This window comes from Coregonus lavaretus, assembly GCF_964263955.1.
Source record: "Coregonus lavaretus genome assembly, chromosome: 14".
Lineage (NCBI taxonomy): Eukaryota > Metazoa > Chordata > Actinopteri > Salmoniformes > Salmonidae > Coregonus > Coregonus lavaretus.
The window spans coordinates 10,644,024-10,663,493 of NC_140001.1; the positions used below are offsets into that span (position 1 = coordinate 10,644,024).

Genomic DNA, 19,470 nt, shown 5'->3' on the forward strand with positions numbered 1-19,470 from the left:
GCACAGCACTGACCACTACTCTAGGGTCGGGCAGAAAACTGTCCTTCAGAGAAGTGCACCACATGATGAAGTCCACAACATGTATCATTCAGATCATCAGCCTACATATGCTGAGGTAACCTCTGGCAAAACACACCTAGAACTATCAGAGATTGGAGAGGTGCGCCAACTACTGCATCTAATATGCAGACTACTGGGATAGACAGACCCTTTCATTTACACACACTCACACGCGTGCGCCACACACACACACAAGAAACACATACGTACAAGGGGTTGCAGATTGCAGTGCATTGTACTTATTTTAGTGCAATATTATTCCATTCTTATTGATTTGTTTACAACTATTCTTTATTTTCTTGGCACTGGTATTATAATATGAATTATATGTGTAGTGGTGTGTGTGTGTGTGACAGGCTCTGTCGTAGCCGGCCGCGACCGGGAGACCCATGGGGCGGCGCACAATTGGTCCAGTGTCGCCTAGGGTAGGGGAGGGAATGGCCGGCAGGGATGTAGCTCAGTTGGTAGAGCATGGCGTTTGCAACGCCAGGGTTGTGGGTTCGATTCCCACGGGGGCCAATATGAAAAATAAAAAAAATAATGTATGCACTCACTAACTGTAAGTCGCTCTGGATAAGAGCGTCTGCTAAATGACTAAATGTAATGTAAATATATATATGTACAGTTGAAGTTGGAAGTTACATACACCTTAGCCAAATACATTTAAACTCAGTTTTTCACAATTCCTGACATTTAATCCTAGTAAAAATTCCCTGTCTTAGGTCAGTTAGGATCACCACTTTATTTTAAGAATGTGAAATGTCAGAATAATAGTAGAGAAAATGATTTATTTCAGCTTTTATTTCTTTCATCACATTCCCAGTGGGTCAGAAGTTGACATGCACTCAATTAGTATTTGGTAGCATTGCCTCTAAATTGTTTAACTTGGGTCAAATGTTTCGGGTAGCCTTCCACAAGCTTCCCACAATAAGTTGGGTGAATTTTGGCCCACTCCTCCTGACACAGCTGGTGTAGCTGAGTCAGGTTTCTAGGCCTCCTTGCTCACACACGCTTTTTCAGTTCTGCCCACAAATCTTCTATAGGATTGAGGTCAGGGCTTTGTGATGGCCACTCCAATACCTTGACTTTGTTGTCCTTAAGCCATTTTGCCACAACTTTGGAAGGATGCTTGGGGTCATTGTCCATTTGGAAGACCCATTTGCGACCAAGCTTTAACTTCCTGACTGATGTCTTGAGATGTTGCTTCAATATATCCACATATTGTCCTTCCTCATGATGCCATCTATTTTGTGAAGTGCACCAGTCCCTCCTGCAGCAAAGCAACCCACAGCATGATGCTGCCACCCCCGTGCTTCACGGTTGGGATGGTGTTCTTCACTTGCAAGCATTCCCCTTTTAACTCCAAACATAACGATGGTCATTATGGCCAAACAGTTCTATTTTTGTTTCATCACACCAGAGGACATTTCTCCAAAAAGTATGATATTTGTCCCCATGTGCAGTTGCAAACCGTAGTCTGGCTTTTTTATGGCGGTTTTGGAGCAGTGGCTTCTTCCTTGCTGAGTGGCCTTTCAGGTTATGTCGATATAGGACTTGTTTTACAGTGGATATATATATTTCTGTACCTGTTTCCTCAAGCATCTTCACAAGGTCCTTTGCTGTTGTTCTGGGATTGATTTGCACTTTTCGCACCAAAGTACGTTCATCTCTAGGATACAGAACGTGTCTCCTTCCTGAGGAGGTATTTGTTCAGTATTTGGTCAGGACTGTTTCTATTATTTATAATAGGGCTACTGTACAAGGAGGGGTGTAAAAATATGTGGTGGTTACCTCCCGCATCAGTGTAGTCTCAATCCTATAGAAGATTTGTGGGCAGAACTGAAAAAGCGTGTGCGAGCAAGGAGGCCTACAAACCTGACTCAGTAACACCAGTTCTGTCAGGAGGAATGGGCCAAAATTCACCCAACTTATTGTGGGAAGCTTGTGGAAGGCTACCCAAAACATTTGACCCAAGTTAAACAGTTTAAAGGCAATGCTACCAAATACTAATTGAGCGTATGTAAACTTCTGACCCACTGGGAATGTGATGAAAGAAATAAAAGCTGAAAGAAATAATTATCTCTACTATTATTCTGACATTTCACATTCTTAAAATAAAGTGGTGATCCTAACTGACCTAAAACAGGGATTTTTTTCTAGGATTACATGTCAGGAATTGTGAAAAACTGAGTTTAAATGTATTTGGCTAAGGTGTATGTAAACTTCCGACTTTACTGTATCATTTCAGTCAGTATACACCTTACACACACTAATTAATAAACACGTCCACCAAAAAAAAGGGCAACATCTTTGCTTGCTTTATTGACTTTAAAAAAGCATTCGATTCTATTTGGCACGAAGGGCTATTCTTCAAAATTATCCAAAGTACATACATACAGGCGGTAAGGTGTATAATAAAATGTATGTACACAGAAAACAAGTGTGCAACAGAATTATTTTCTCAACGTCGACGTGTGAGACAAGGCTGCAGTTTGAGTCCAAACCTTTTCAACATTTATATAAATGAATTAGCATACATGTTGGACCATTCTGCAGCCCCAGGACTCACACTATTTGACACAGAGGTAAACTAACTGCTATATGCTGATGATTTGGTTATTCTATCACCAACCAAAGAAGGTCTTCAACAGAACCTTAACATTCTAGAGCAATATTGCCATAATTTGGCCCTGGCAGTATATCTCCCAAAAAAAGAAAATCATGAACCCAGATGTCAGAAACATAAATATAAATTCACCCTGTACAACACCATCATTTAACACACTCATACCTTGGTCTGACCATATCTGCATCGGGGAAATGTAATATAGCAGTGAATGCACTCAAAGAAAAAGCCCGCAGAGCATTGTATGCTATAAAACTTAAATTATTCAAAATCAACATCCCAATTAGAATTTGGACCAAAATATTTGACAGCGTAATCCTACCAATACCTCTTTACGGAAGTGAGGTTTGGGGGCCACTCAATAAACTGAACTTTAAAATGTGGGGCAAACATCCAATTGAAGCCCTACATGCAGAATTCTGTTGGAAAATTCTACAAGTCCAAAGGAATACACCAACTAATGCATGTAGGGCAGAATTGGGCCGCTTTCCAGTGGTAATAAAAGTACAAAAAATATAATTAAAATCTTGGCTACACCTAAATTCAAGTCCAAATTCAAATCTCCGATTTAAAGCACTTCAAACCCAAGAGCTGAGCCCAGAAACGAGCCCTCTCAGTCAGCTGGTGTTGGACCTAACCAACCGAGCTGACACCAGCACTGCTTCAAAATAAATAATTTAAATAAACAAAATCATGAACCAATCAAAGGACTCATATTTACAACATTGGAAAAAACTAAACAAAATCCCAAAGCCGACTAAATTGATATCTGGCTCTGAACAGAGAATCTGAATTGGCTGATTATCTCTACTCTGTCAGAGATACGAAGCAGAGACAGATCCTTACCAAGTACAGGCTGAGTGACCACCAATTAGCATTAGAAACCGGCAGACATAAAAAAAAAAAAACATGGCTACCCAAAGAGGAGCGTGTATGTGGTCACTGCACGACATGGGAGGTAGAAACAGAGATGCACTTTCTCCTTTACTGTGATAAATATTCCTCACCAAGAGATTCATTATTCACAGAAATTACTACATTTATTCCAAATTTTAACTTATTAAACCCAGAGGAAAAACAAAAATATGTATTTGCCTGCCATAGCCTGAGGGACACTGAATAGTTACATCTGCATAGTAAGCAGTAATTTACTTATTATTATTATTATTATTATTATTATTATTATTATTATTATTATTACTATTATTATTATTATTATTATTATTATTATTGTTGTGATTATTATTATTTTAAATGGTAGTTGTACGGTAGGGGCCCCATGTAGCTCAGTTGGTAGAGCATGGCGCTTGCAAAGCCAGGGTTGTGGGTTCGATTCCCACGGGGGGCCAGTATGAAAAAAAAAAAATGTGTATGCACTCACTAACTGTAAGTCGCTCTGGATAAGAGTGTCTGCTAAATGACTAAAATGTAAATGTAGTAGGGGTGATGATAATGATAGCAGATTAATGATGGTGGTGGTAATAGTAGTAGTAATGATGATGGTAGTTGTAGTACTGATGTAATGGTGAGGATGACAGTTAGTTATAAGTTAGTTATAGTTTCATTTTCCATGTTTAGCCTTTTCTATTTATTATATTTCTACTATTGAATGTTACCATTTTATTGTTGTTATTTTATTTATTTTTTGTATTATTATTATTATTTACTACCATTTTATATATTTTTTTGTTATTCTTTATTATTTTATTATAATGTATATTGTAGACATTGTTGCTTTGGCAATATCGACGCAATGTTTTTCATGCCAATAAAGCAGCTTGAATTTCAATTTGAGAAAGAGAGAGAGAGAGAGAGAGAGAGAGAGAGAGAGAGAGAGGAGAGAGAGAGAGAGAGAGAGAGAGAGAGAGAGAGAGAGAGACAGAGAGAGAGAGAGAGACGAGAGAGAGAGAGAGAGAGACAGACAGACAGACAGACAGACAGACAGACAGACAGACAGACAGACAGACAGACAGACAGACAGACAGACAGACAGACAGACAGACAGACAGACAGACAGGCAGGCAGACAGACAGACATACATACATACATACATACATACATACATACATACATACATACATACATACATACATACATACATACATACATACAGAGAGAGAGAGAGAGAGAGAGAGAGAGAGGAGAGAGAGAGAGAGAGAGAGAGAGAGAGAGAAATACAAATCTTAGAATCAACTATTAAAGACTACCAGAACCCACTGGATTCTCCAACCCAAAAAGGCCTGTGGTGTTGATGGTATCCTCAATGAAATGATAAAATATACAGACCACAAATTCCAATTGGCTATTGTGATGAGTGTGATAGAATGAGTCAGGCGCAGGAGGGTAATCACCGAATGCAGAGTTTATTCTGTTGTACACACATAGCACTGGATAGCGACAAACGAAACAGGCACAGGGGAAATATCTACCCAGGCAATAACAAGGTATGAGTAGCTCCACCAAGCTACACTACTCTCACAAATAAACAATCACCCACAAGGACAAGGGGGGCAGAGGGAACACTTATACACGGACTAATGAGGGGATAAGAACCAGGTGTGTGTGATTGACAAGACAAGACAAATGGAATGATGAATAATGGAGTGGCAGTGGCTAGTAAGCCAGTGACGATGAACGCTGAAGCCTGCCCGAACAAAGAGGGGAGGCAGCCTCGGCGGAAGTCGTGACATCTATACTTAAACTCTTTAACATCATCCTTAGCTCTGGCATCTTACCCAATATTTGGAACCGAGGACTGATCACCCCAATCCACAAAAGTGGAGACAAATTTTACCCCAATAACTACCGTGGGATATGCGTCAACAGCAACCTTGAAAAAATCCTCTGCATTATCATTAACAGCAGACTCGTACATTTCCTCAGTGAAATCAATGTACTGAGAAAATGTCAAATTGGTTACTGTTTTTTTTTTTTTTTTTTCTTAGGGGGTAGGTCAGTTTTAATATTGCAGATAGACTGAATCTTCCATCAATGTAAATGTATGCATCACTTCCAATCCCCCATATATATTTTTGCAAATATACAACACCAGTCAAAAGTTAGGATACACCTACTCATTCCAGGGTTTTTCTTCATTTTTACTATTTTCTACATTGTAGAATAATAGTGAAGACATCAAAACTATGAAATATTACATATGAATCATGTAGTAACCAAAAAAGTGTTAAACAAATTAAAATATATTTTATATTTCAGATTCTTCAAATAGCCACCCCTTGCCTTGATGACAGCTTTGCACACTCTTGGCGTTCTCTCAACCAGCTTCATGAGGTAGTCATTTCTTAAAAGTTAATTTGTGGAATTTCCTTCCTTCTTAATGCGTTTGAGCCAATCAGTTGTGTTGTGACAAGGTAGGGGGTTATACAGAAGATAGCCCTATTTGGTAAAAGACCAGGTCCATATTATGGCAAGAACAGCTCAAATAAGCAAAGAGAAACAACAGTCCATCATTACTTTAAGACATGAAGGTCAGTCAATACGGAACCTTTCAAGAACTTTGAACGTTTCTTCAAGTGCAGTCGCAAAAACCATCTTGCGCTATGATGAAACTGGCTCTCATGAGGACCGCCACAGGTATGGAAGACCCAGAGTTACCTCTGCTGCAGAGAATAAGTTAATTAGAGTGATCAGCCTCAGAAATTGCAGCCCAAATAAATGCTTCACAGAGTTCAAGTAACAGACACATCTCAACATCAACTGTTCAGAGGGGACTGTGTGAATCTGGCCTTCATGGTCGAATTGCTGCAAAGAAACCACTACTAAAGGACACCAATAAGAAGAAGAGACCAGATTTTTCATGGTGTTCTACTGTTTCCAGTTCTTGCCTTATATTATCTCCAATGTATCATCCATGTAAAAAGAAATAGGATTAATAATTTCCAACAATACCTTTTTAATTCTATGCGATATACATTTTGCTAGCAATTCTCCATGACAACACTGAAGTGTAAGGGGCCTCCAATTTTTTTAATGGACTTGATCTTTAAATAAAAATGGCTTTTTCCCAAATTACCGTACGACAGACCACGTATTCACCATGTACACCCTAATTGACAAACAAACAAACAAAACAAAACAAAGGCAAAGTCTTCTCATGCTTTGTTAAGAAAAAAGCTATTGACTCAATTTGGCATGAGGGTCTGCAATAAAAATTGATGGAAAGTGGTGTTGGGGGAAAAACATATGACATTATAAAATCCATGTACACAAACAACAAGTGTGTGGTAAAAATTTGCAAAAAACACACATATTTCTTTCCACAGGGCCGTGGCGTGAGACAGGGATGCAGCTTAACCCTCACCCTCTTCAAAATATATATATATCAACAAATTGGCGAGGGCACTAGAACAGTCTGCAGCACCTGGCCTCACCCTACTAGAATCTGAAGTCAAAGTCTACTGTTTGCTGATGATCTGGTGATTCTGTCCCCAACCAAGGAGGGCCAACAGCAGCACATATATCTTCTGCACAGATTCTGTCAGACCTGGGCCCTGACAGTAAATCTCAGTAAGACAAAAAGAATGGTGTTCCAAAAAAGGTCCAGTTGCCAGGACCACAAATACAAATTCCATCTAAGCACCGTTGCCCTAGAGCAGACAAAAAACTATACATACCTTGGCCTAAACATCAGCGCCACAGGTAACTTCCACAAAGCTGTGAACGATCTAATAGACAAGGCAAGAAGGGTCTTCTATGCCATCAAAAGGAACTTAAAATGTGACATACCAATTAGGATCTGCTAAAAACACTTCAATCAGTTATAGAACCCATTGCCCTTTATGGTTGTGAGGTCTGGGGTCCGCTCACCAACCAACAATTCACAAAATGGGACAAAGACCAAATTGAGACTCTGCATGCAAAATTCAGCAAAAATATCCTCAGTGTACAACGTAAAACACCAACTAATGCATGCAGAGCAGAATTAGGCCGATACCCACTAATGATCAAAATCCAGAAAACAGCCGTTCAATTCTACAACCACCTAAAAGGAAGCGATTCCTTAACCTTCCATAACAAAGCCATCACCTACAGAGAGATTAACCTGGAGAAGAGTCCCCCAAGCAAGCTGGTCCTGGGGCTCTGTTCACAAACACAAACAGACCCCACAGAGCCCCAGGAAGGCAACACAATTAGACCCAAACAAATCATGAGAAAACAAAAATATATTTACTTGAGAATTTACAAAAAATCTGTGCAAACTAGAATGCTATTTGGCGCTAAACAGAGAGTACACAGTGGCAGAATACCTGACCACTGTGACTGACCCAAAATTAAGGAAATCTTTGACTATGTACAGACTCAGTGAGCATAGCCTTACTATTGAGAAAGGCCGCCGTAGGCAGACCTGGCTCTCAAGAGAAGACAGGCTATGTGCACACTGCCCACAAAATGAGGTGGAAACTGATCTGCACTTCCTAATTTCCTGCCAAATGTATGACCATATTAGAGACACATATTTCCCTCAGATTACACAGACCCACAAAGAATTAGAAAACAAATCCAATTTGGATAAACTCCCATATCTATTGGGTGAAATACCACAGTGTGCAATCACAGCAGCAAGATTTGTGACATGCTGCCACAAGAAAAGGGCAACCAGTGAAGAACAAACACCATTGTAAATACAACCTATATTTATTTATTTTCCTTTTTGTACTTTAACTATTTGCACATCATTACAACACTGTATGTAGACATAATATGACACTTGAAATGTCTTTATTATTTTGGAACTTTTGTGAGTGTAATATTTACTGTTAATTTCGTTATTGTTAATTCACTTTTGTTTATTATCTATTTCACTTGCTTTGGCAATGTAAACATATGTTTCCCATGCCAATAAAGCCCCTGAAAATTGAATTGAGAGAGAGAGGGAGAGAGAGAGAGAGAGAGAGAGAGAGAGAGAGAGAGCGAGAGAGAGGGAGAGAGAGAGAGAGAGAGAGAGAGAAAGAGAGAGAGAGAGGGAGAGAGAGAGAGAGAGAGCGAGAGAGAGAGGGAGAGAGAGAGGGAGAGCATGGACATGGTGATAAAAAGAGATATTAACTTTATCTCGGACTTGTTTACTCCCGTCTAATCTAGTGTCTGTGGCCTGCAGCGCCTACAGAGGAGGCAGTCGTGCTGCTGGTGGTTAGCAGTAGGGTAGCTATAGCAGTAGGTGAAGTATTCTACCTGATAAAGAGGAGCAGAGACAGAGCCAGGAGCTGAACAGAGAATTACAATCCGGCCCTCACCCTCCTCCTCCTCTCCCTCGTCCTGACAGCGCCAGCCACCATTTATCACCGGCAGTAATGATGTGATGAATTCATTTCACCCCACGCTACACCATATCACTGGCCCTGCTACAGGGATCCTAGCGCTCGGAAACCACCAGATAAGCACTACGGAAACTCTGCCCGGGGCACCGGAGAGAGGGCGACAAAGAAATAGAGAGAGGGGGAGAGGAGACATCTTGTCTGACGGGATGGGGCTGAGAAGAGGGAGGGAGGGTGGAGAGAGGAGCGAAGGAAGTCCACGAAAGTTCAGTAAGACAGACTTAGTGACTGGTGGTGTAGTGGGTGAACTCCGGTGGTCATTGTAAGTTATTCCAAACAAGTGGAGGTAGCACAGAGGAACGTGGAGGCATGGAGGCAGCACAGAGGAACGTGGAGGTGTGGAGGCAGCACAGAGGAGCATGGAGGCATGGAGGTGTGGAGGCAGCACAGAGGAACATGGAGGCATGGAGGTGTGGAGGCAGCACAGAGGAACATGGAGGCATGGAGGTGTGGAGGCAGCACAGAGGAACGTGGAGGCATGGAGGCAGCACAGAGGAACGTGGAGGCGTGGAGGCAGCACAGAGGAACGTGGAGGCGTGGAGGCAGCACAGAGTAACATGAAGACGTGGATGCAGCACAGAGGAACATGAAGGCATGGAGGCGTGGAGGCAGCACAGAGGAACATGGAGGCATGGAGGTAGCACAGAGGAACGTGGAGGCATGGAGGCAGCACAGAGGAACGTGGAGGCATGGAGGCAGCACAGAGTAACATGGAGGCATGGAGGCATTGGAGGCAGCACAGAGGAGCATGGAGGCATGGAGGTGTGGAGGCAGCACAGAGGAACATGGAGGCATGGAGGTGTGGAGGCAGCACAGAGGAACATGGAGGCATGGAGGTGTGGAGGCAGCACAGAGGAACATGGAGGCATGGAGGCATAAAGGCTCACCAGATCATGTTTAAGAAAGACAGGTCCACGCAATCAACAGCCCGATATCATTCTTCATTACATATAATAGCTACAGATAATGTCATCAGCTGCATTAAAGAAAGTCATATTTGTCAAACTATTGTTCTTATGTAATTCTCCACTTGGAAAGGAAACGTTCCAGAAAGTTTGGGAGTTAAAAACACACAGTTTGGAAGCCATGCAACAGAGACATAATCCTTATGGTTGGAACCTTCTCCAGAGACTAGCATACTGTATTAATCACAACCAATGCCCTATATATATATTCGGTGTTTGTGTATGGAAATAAATCTTACTGTTTCTTTGTAAATTGAAAGGACTGCCCCCTCCCTCCCTCCCCACGGACACACACATTAATTTCCGATTCATAACAACAAACTCTTAATTACAGCTTTGATCTTTACTTTTATCAAAACTGTTGGGAACACTTCTGCTGTTTGTTCAAGCATATCACTCTTAAAAGCTAGGTCAGGGAGAGAGAAAAATATCCCATTCAACGTCCCCAAGAGCGTGATGTCAAATAAAATGACTTCAGAGTACTTTTAATAATGAAGTGAAGAACAGAGAAAATGGGGTTGAACGCAAGGTTGAATTTAGGTTCATGCATACATTCCCTGTTGAGGCGGTACATGGGGTACGGCTCCATTGATTCCCGTGAGTTTCTTCTAATGTTGTGATAATGGCAGAACAGTGGGAGTGTTAAACAAATGTCACTGTGATCAATGCAGAGCCGTAGGCGTTGCCTCTCACATCTGTCTGTGGCACATATTGATCTTCCGGTATACATTAGGAGTTGATATTGACACACACTCCTACATCATTATACACAGGATAATGCACTACAAGGCATCAGACTTTACTTTTACAACATTACTTTATAATGTGCTAATTTAAGAGAATGAATAAAACATTTAATAATGGAATAGATAGTGAAAGATGATACTACTATAAAATAGCATGCATTTTGTAAGGCAATATAAAAAAATCATAATAAGACTTACATAATGATACAAACCAAGAAAGAAGAAACTTATTTGAGATTGAGAAAACACTTGGGCTTTGAGTACAATGATGAAAAATAACTAATTTCTTATTTTTGAAGATTCATTTTCTAAATGTTTAACAATACACTGTCTTCCTAAATAACTGCAACCACATAGTTGTTCACAATATTCAACACAATACTCTCAAATTAGCTATGATTGACTGAAATTCAATCACTGAAATTGATTAAAATGGTTTGAAGAAAACGGCGTGCTCCTTTAATATGTGGCGGTGTTGGTGAGCGGTTGTCGCTGGTGATGAACTTTCACCTTATTGGAGAGCACCAGAGGCGGCTGTCCCAGCCAATTACCCACTAGGGTTTGAGGGCTACTTTGACGGTCCAGGTACACCATAGCTCCTCCCTGGGTAAATGTTCCATATCGTGGCTGGGTTCACGGTGAGAGCTTTAACCTAATTTCAGGCAGCAATAAGATAAGCGTGTTAAACTGAGTTAAACCAACACAGTAGAACTGAGATGATGTCGTTGTCTCCCAGCAGGCAAGTCGCAGTTCCGTTTTAGAGATGTTAAAAAGGAACGTATACGGTAGTGTCTAAGAGTCCCAATGCTTCCCTTACTGTCATAACTTTGGAAAAAAGATATGCACACAAAATAGTCAGCTAAATGACATTATATTAGCTACATCATTACTACTCTCCTCAGTATTCCACTGTCAGTGCATGGTTGCACCCTCGCATAGTGTTCATACATGTTATTCACTATCTGTTACACAGTAATGTTGATGCCTCAGCAGCTCAACTCAATGCACTTTTTACTATATTACAAAATACCAGTACAAAGCTCGATCCTCAGAGAATATGCAAACTTCTTCTACTATTGATGTGGTAAATTCATGTGCATGCCCCCTCCATTGAGAAAGTGCTGTGTGTCGCTGAAAGGCTGGAACATTAAGGGAGGTACTCACACGGATAAGAGCACCTCATCAAATGCGATTGTTGGTTTTAGAGACTATTTTCAGTTATTTTCCTGGGCTAGAGTAGAGGTACTCCATGTAAATGCCACAATTAGAGGTATGGGACAGACTGCCACACACAGAGAGAGAGGGGGATTGGAAGACAGGGGAGGGGAGAGGAGAGAGGGGGATGTGAATGGGAGTGGAATGGAAAAACGCTTTCTCACAGTCTCCCTCTCTCTCCCTCCCCATTAAAGCCTGTGTGTGTTCCTCTGTGACCTGCTACCTTGCTCCTGACACCTCTCTCATGCTGGCTGGCTGTGAAGGGGTCTGCACGCGGTGAGGGTGATGACCCTTAAAGGACCTCTTAAAGGAGTATTGTCTCTGAGTGTGTGTGTGTGAGGCCACCAGGCAGACCCAGAGTGTGAAATCAAAGCTCATGAGCCCTTCCATTCCATTGGGAACACCACACACACATGCACACACACACACACACACACACGCACACACCGGGATATCCTGGCAAGGCTAATGGGCCAGCGTGGTGGACCGGGCCATCTGAGTGGGTGGGGATAAAGGATGGACCAAACCATCGGAGAGATGGGGTGATTGATGGGCTGAACAGTCTGTGAGGGCAGGGTTATTGAAGGGAATGAGAGAGAGAGAGAGAGAGAGAGAGAGAGAGAGAGAGAGAGAGAGAGAGAGAGAGAGAGAGAGACTCAAATTGGAGAGCCTCAAAATGGTGATATTTGACAGTGTCTAGCTCTCACACCAATAATAGTACCAGATGCCCCTGCAAGGAAAAAGAGGACCCACAACTTCACTCAAAGGACATTTGAGGCTTTGCACTTCTGTTGAACTAATTGGTTCGATGGCTAGCCTATACACTACACTAGCCTATACATCCCCCTCACGTCCATACGTGTCCATCACAACACAAGTAACTCTCGTTGAAACCCCAGATGGAGGATTTGCAACACAGCTAGGCGAAGACTGTTCTGCACAAGTTCTGGGCTGAAAGTGACCTGAATCCTTTACTGTAGAATAGCTACAGCAAAACTAAAACCCAGACTGAGCGATGAGCACTGTATTGAGTTCAGCAGTACATAGAGGAGGGATTTCCATTTGTTTCTCCAGTAATAAATAAAGCCATAGCCATTAGGCCTTTATCCTGCTGCTTCTCTATCTCCAACCAGGAAATGAAGGAGTGCGGCAGCTCTATCTGCTAATGTGTGTGGGTCCTCTCCCCTGAGTAAGGCCAAACTAACTCAGTCCCACTTCTATTCCACTAGATAACACACACTGCAAAAAAGTAAAGTAGGCCTGTCCACTGTATACCTCATTAAAAGTAAGAATTAATGGAGAAACAAGGATGCAAGAGAAATCTCCCCCATTTCAATCTCCCCAAAATAAACGTACTCCCAAATAAGATGTTATGTAATCTAGATACGATCTCTAAGGGTTCTTATTGGCCATTGTCAATGACACCAAATTGATAGATTGACGTTTTATACATTTGGCATGGGAAGAATACATTTTGTGGAAACTTACAGACAAGCAGAAGTGCCGTTTAGCAACAGATTTACAAACGTTATTAGCTCTTGATAGCAGAGAAGAAGGTTTTTATGTCATTTGAAGGGGTTTTAATTTACTTACCTGTGACGTCTGCTGCCATCAGCCCCTCTGCTCTGATTACCTTCACCTGGACCACTCCCACGTCCTTCAGGTTGTGGAACGACCTCAGCACACTCTGCAGATTAGAGGTCAGAGGTCAGGGGTCAGGGGTGACGGGTACATTGAATACATTAAGCTGTAGGAAACAGTTTATGAGTTCAGAAATGTACCACTGACATCCAAACGGTCACATCAAGTGAGGTCGAATGGGCAAAATGTCCTTTCAATGCCCAGCCAGTCGATGCTCTTCCCCTCTCTATCTCTCTTTTCTTTAGTTTAACACCATGTTCAGGAGAATGCCATTACCTTCTCTGTTTTGTGTGAACGAGTGGGAGAGAGAGAGAGAGAGAGAGAGAGAGAGAGAGAGAGAGAGAGAGAGAGAGAGAGAGAGAGAGAGAGAGAGAGAGAGAGAGAGAGAGAGAGAGAGAGAGAGAGAGCTAGAGAACGAGAGGGAGCGAGAGAGAGAGAGAGAGAGAGAGAGAGAGAGAGAGAGAGAGAGAGAGAGAGAGAGAGAGAGAGAGAGAGAGAGCTAGAGAACGAGAGGGAGCGAGAGAGTAAAACACAAGCCATTTACTGATAGACGCCATATAGAGATATTGCAGAGCTCAGACACTTCCCACTTCCACTGAGGCATGACTGCGATTCAGGCAGTGATGTGATTGTTACTGGGCACCATCACATATCTACTGGTCATACTGGTGTACACACACACACGGACACACACACACACACACACACACACACGGACACACAGACACCACTCTCTACAGGGTACAGTGATCATCTCTGGACTGTATGATGAAAAGGCCCCTCTTAACCAGCCCAGTCATTCAGCAGCAGTCTGCTGTGTGACCTTTTCTATCACTCAATGAAACACACATCGCCATGTTAGCAGCAGCCTCATTGTCCCTTCACACAGGTCAGATATGAGATAGGAGAAGTCTGGCAGCGTACATGTATGGACAAGTCTAGCAGATAAAGAAAAGAGCTGAGGAGGTGCAATCACACACACACACACACACACACACACACACACACACACACACACACACACACACAGAAAACACACTTCACTTCAATGTATTTTTCTCTCTGGCAATAACCCCCTTACATACCCAGAGGAGTAATTATAATTTACATTTCAGAGTCAGGGCCAGGCTGTAGACTTAATTTATTATAAACTGTCAGCCTCTGCCTGTTCCCAGCGATATTATTGTTGAAAAGCCTTAGAATGAAGATGAGAGGAGAGGAAGGAGAGGGACTAAAAAATATTTCCACATAAGTTTAATACATGATTTCTCTGAAGATATGACAGCTTGTTATTTGTGATTATTGAGGATGGCCTAAAAGAGAGAGAGAGAGAGAAAAAAAAAACATGGCTGATTTGTGAAGCCGGAACATTTCCATAGCAGAGGAATTTCTGATTTGCGGGGCTGCCTTTTCAGGCCCTCTCAATAGACAGGCAGATAGATTGAAAAGCTCAGGAGATGAGGCCTCTTTATTTTTTTAATGAAAGGCTGTAGAATATATTTTCCCACCCTCCAACCCAACCTCCCCCACCTCCCATCCTCCCAGCTACCAAGCTGACGAGGCTCTCTCACTCGCTCTGGGTTCAGCCTAGCCCCATTCCTGTTGAAGAGGATCCACCCCTCATCCACCACCCCCCTACCCGCCAGCAGGGACTAGGGGTGGGGGTGGGTACATGTGGCGAGGAAGGACGGGAGGAGGGGAAGAGGGGTTGGTTATACGGCGGGGCCCTAGCTTGATTGACACCTTGTCACCGTGACGTCTTATTCCATCTCTGTTGTAGAGAAAATGAATGTCAGCGCACCGGGCCTTATGACTCGCTATCATCTTGGAGGCGCCTCACCTTTTATCAACACTCCAAATAACATTTCATCCCCACCGTCTGCCGGCCGGACAATCCGGTCAGGGGACATTAAATCGGATGACTGTGAAATGTCATAATAAAAATTGAATGCTAACAGCCTCCTCCTCGCTCTTCCCTCTCTCTACATTTCTCTCTCTCTCTACCACTTCCTCTCCTCCTAGGACCCCCTCTCTCCTCTGTGTGGGTTGAGGGGCTGAGTTATGGGGGTGTATGGGGTTGTTATGGGGGTGTTATTGGGGTGTAGGGGCTGGTGGAGTGGAGTGGCACCACTTGAGGAGAGGTCAGTGTGTCCCCCTCCCCAGATTCATTAAGATACATCAGTCCAGGTCCTCCTTGGCCATTAGTATGCATAAATCCCACCTGGTCCGCTCCCCTCCTCTCGCCACCATACAGCTAATATAAACACCGTTACTGGGCTGGACACTAGCAGATCAACACTCCTCTGTTAGTTGCTTAACAAGACACACATACACAGAATGTCATGTTCGTACAGACGGGGACAGAAATGTGGATACCTTATCAGAAATAACTCAGTGAACCAGAGAGGAAGAGGAGTATCTGTACACGGATGGGAAAAACTATGAGACAGTTAAACAGAAATAAATCAATACAATCACTGCACACACAACTTCCCACAGTAAACTCTCCAGAAAGAGAGACACATTTCACAGCTAGAGAGACACCAGTCCTCCAGCATCTCACAGCTAGAGAGACACCAGTCCTCCAGCATCTCACAGCTAGAAAGAAACCAGTCATCCAGCATCTCACAGCTAGAGAGACACCCGTCCTCCAGCATCTCACAGTTAGAGAGACACCCGTTTTCCAGCATCTCACAGCTAGAGAGACACCAGTCCTCCAGCATCTCACAGCTAGAGAGACACCAGTCCTCCAGCATCTCACAGCTAGAGAGACACCCGTCCTCCAGCATCTCACAGCTAGAGAGACACCAGTCCTCCAGCATCTCACAGCTAGAGAGACACCAGTCCTCCAGCATCTCACAGCTAGAAAGAAACCAGTCCTCCAGCATCTCACAGCTAGAGAGACACCAGTCCTCCAGCATCTCACAGCTAGAGAGACACCAGTCCTCCAGCATCTCACAGCTAGAGAGACACCAGTCCTCCAGCATCTCACAGCTAGAGAGACACCAGTCCTCCAGCATCTCACAGATAGAGACACCAGTCCTCCAGCATCTCACAGATAGAGAGACACCAGTCCTCCAGCATCTCACAGATAGAGACACCAGTCCTCCAGCATCTCACAGATAGAGACACCAGTCCTCCAGCATCTCACAGATAAAGAGACACCAGTCCTCCATCATCTCACAGATAGAGAGACACCAGTCCTCCAGCATCTCACAGATAGAGACACCAGTCATCCAGCATCTCACAGATAGAGAGACACCAGTCCTCCAGCATCTCACAGATAGAGAGACACCAGTCCTCCAGCATCTCAATACCCTAGCCCTGTGCCCTCCCTCCTCTCCTCTCTTCTAGCAGCCAGCTGAAAGCTGAAAGTCATCTGATAATGATGTTGGGCCGGGCCGGTGGTGAGAAGCCAGGGACAGAGGGATTTAAATTGTGTTCATTCCTCGTCCATACGTTTTTAAGGAGCCAGCATCTGTGCTTCAAAGCCCGGGCGCTATGATGATAATGCATTGCACTTAAACCCTCACCAACCCCCTTCCCTAAATCGTTTACTGGTTGGTTGGTTGATGGGGGTGGGAGGTGGGGCTGAAGGGTAGGTGGTGTGTTATGGAGGTGGCAGTAATTAGTACTAGTGGGTGTTTTGTACAGCCGTCTGCTAGACAGCTGATTCCATACTGATGATATCAGGGAATACATTCGCCCGAGCTATGCTTCACACACACCCCCTCACACACACACATATTCATGAACACATTCACAGACACACTGAGACACACATAGACCTGTGCTTACAGGCACGCGCGCACACACACTCGGACTAATCTGCTTTGGGTATTGTACAGCATTTTGTACAGCATTAGTACCAGCACTTGCTGTTATCTGTGTGTCTTGATAAGGTACATCTTTATCAAATTCTCTCATTAAAAGGGCATCGGTCAGGAGAAAAGGAATATGCTAATGAGGCAGTCCACTTCAAACCAAACCACACTGTCCCCCCCCCACCCCCTTCCCCTTCTTGCTGCCAGTCGGATGGCTAGTGGGCGAGAGACAGAGAGCAGAACCTACACAGAGAGACAAAGAGCGAGCAAGAAAACGAGGTAGAGAAAAGATGGTGGGAAATGTATCTCGTTTACCGTGCAGAAAAACGGGGGCTGGAGTTGTAAAAGGTGAAATAGCTTTTTCTTTTCATTTTGCACGCCTACCCCTGCCAACACAACCCTCACCCCTTACTTCTCGCTCACACACACACACACACACACACTCCCCTCCCGGCCCTTTCTCTAAGTGTGAAGGGAGAGAGGTACGCCCGCCGCCTGTCTCGGTCCTAGAGCTCCCCCCTTTGAGCGTAGGATGCCACTGCAGTGCGGGAAGTGCTCTCATGGCCAGCCAATGAGCTGCTAGCATTGTATGTAGGTCACGCGTCCGTGGTTGGCCTGTGGAGCGCTCTCCACTGGTGCTCACCCAGATCAACCACACAACCCAGCAGGACTCTAAACCTAAATTAGAGCACAGTTTACACACCAACAGACACACACACACACACACACACACACACACACAGAGACACACATAAACACACACACACACACACAATCAAACTCCTACATACAAACAAATGAAGTAGGTTGCTATGGTGAAATTACAGAGAAACAAATTACGCTGTAGGAGTGCTCAATTCCTGTCTTAATGAAGGAGCACGGCGCTGTAGGAGTGCTCAATTCCTGTCTTAATGAAGGAGCACGGCGCTGTAGGAGTGCTCAATTCCTGTCTTAATGAAGGAGCACGGCGCTGTAGGAGTGCTCAATTCCTGTCTTAATGAAGGAGCACAGCGCTGTAGGAGTGCTCAATTCCTGTCTTAATGAAGGAGCACAGCGCTGTAGGAGTGCTCAATTCCTGTCTTAATGAAGGAGCACAGCACTGGAACAAGACTCTTCCAGGACTCAATATGCATTATCAGAGAGTTAAGCATCTTCCACCAGATGACATACTGTTGATATGTGACGAATGTCCCCCGTCAGGGCTGTCAGTGAGTGAGCTGCAGAGCCCTGTGTGTGTGTGTGTGTGTGTGTGTGTGTGTGTGTGTGTGTGTGTGTGTTTGTGTGTGTGTGTGTGTGTGTGTGTGTGTGTGTGTGTGTGTGTGTGTGTGTGTGTTGTGTGTGATGTGTCTTTGTGCTTGGCTGATGGCTGAGTGACAGCCAGTGAAGGGTTAACAGCACCAAGACAAAGGAACAGGCGGAGTGTATTGTGCTGTGGAGGAAGGGCCTCAGGAGGACATGGGACCAAGGACTCCTCAGAGAGACACCAGGCCTTTTACAGCTAACACACTGAGGTCCTACTGACGGGTTCATTAACATACACACACACACACACACACACAGTAACACACCCCACAGAGACTTTTACATATTCACAAATATAAATATTCACACCCACTCACATTATGGTATAAAACCCTAATAAACTAGAAACCAGGGCCTAACAAGCTAGAAACCAGGGCCTAACAAGCTAGTAACCAGGGCCTAACAAGCTAGAAACCAGGGCCTAACAAGCTAGTAACCAGGGCCTAACAAGCTAGAAACCAGGGCCTAACAAGCTAGAAACCAGGGCCTAACAAGCTAGAAACCAGGGCCTAACAAGCTAGAAACCAGGGCCTAACAAGCTAGAAACCAGGGCCTAACAAGCTAGAAACCAGGGCCCTCTCAGTGAAGAGAGAAGAGGGATTCACGGCATCTTCAGTTTCAATAGAACCTGTCAGTCTCAACCTATCAACCCCCTCTTTTTCTCCACTTCTCTCTACCTCATCCTCTCATCTTCTGTCCCCTCCCCTCTTTCAGCAGTAGCTACCAGGTCAAAGCCAGTTTGATGGAAAGGTTGCAGCA

The 19,470-nt window shown here is 43.8% G+C and overlaps 1 protein-coding gene across 1 annotated transcript in view; it reads right to left on the reverse strand.

Annotated features, from left to right (window-relative positions):
- The window catches only part of mctp1a (multiple C2 domains, transmembrane 1a), a gene marked incomplete at both ends in the record, with an annotated part of 244,232 nt that overhangs the window by 73,873 nt on the left and 150,889 nt on the right, over window positions 1–19,470 (reverse strand). The window contains 2 exons of the mRNA XM_084176157.1: window positions 9,341–9,900; window positions 13,538–13,631. Coding sequence (XP_084032283.1) covers window positions 9,341–9,900; window positions 13,538–13,631 — 654 coding nt within the window. The remainder of the gene's footprint in view (window positions 1–9,340; window positions 9,901–13,537; window positions 13,632–19,470) is intronic.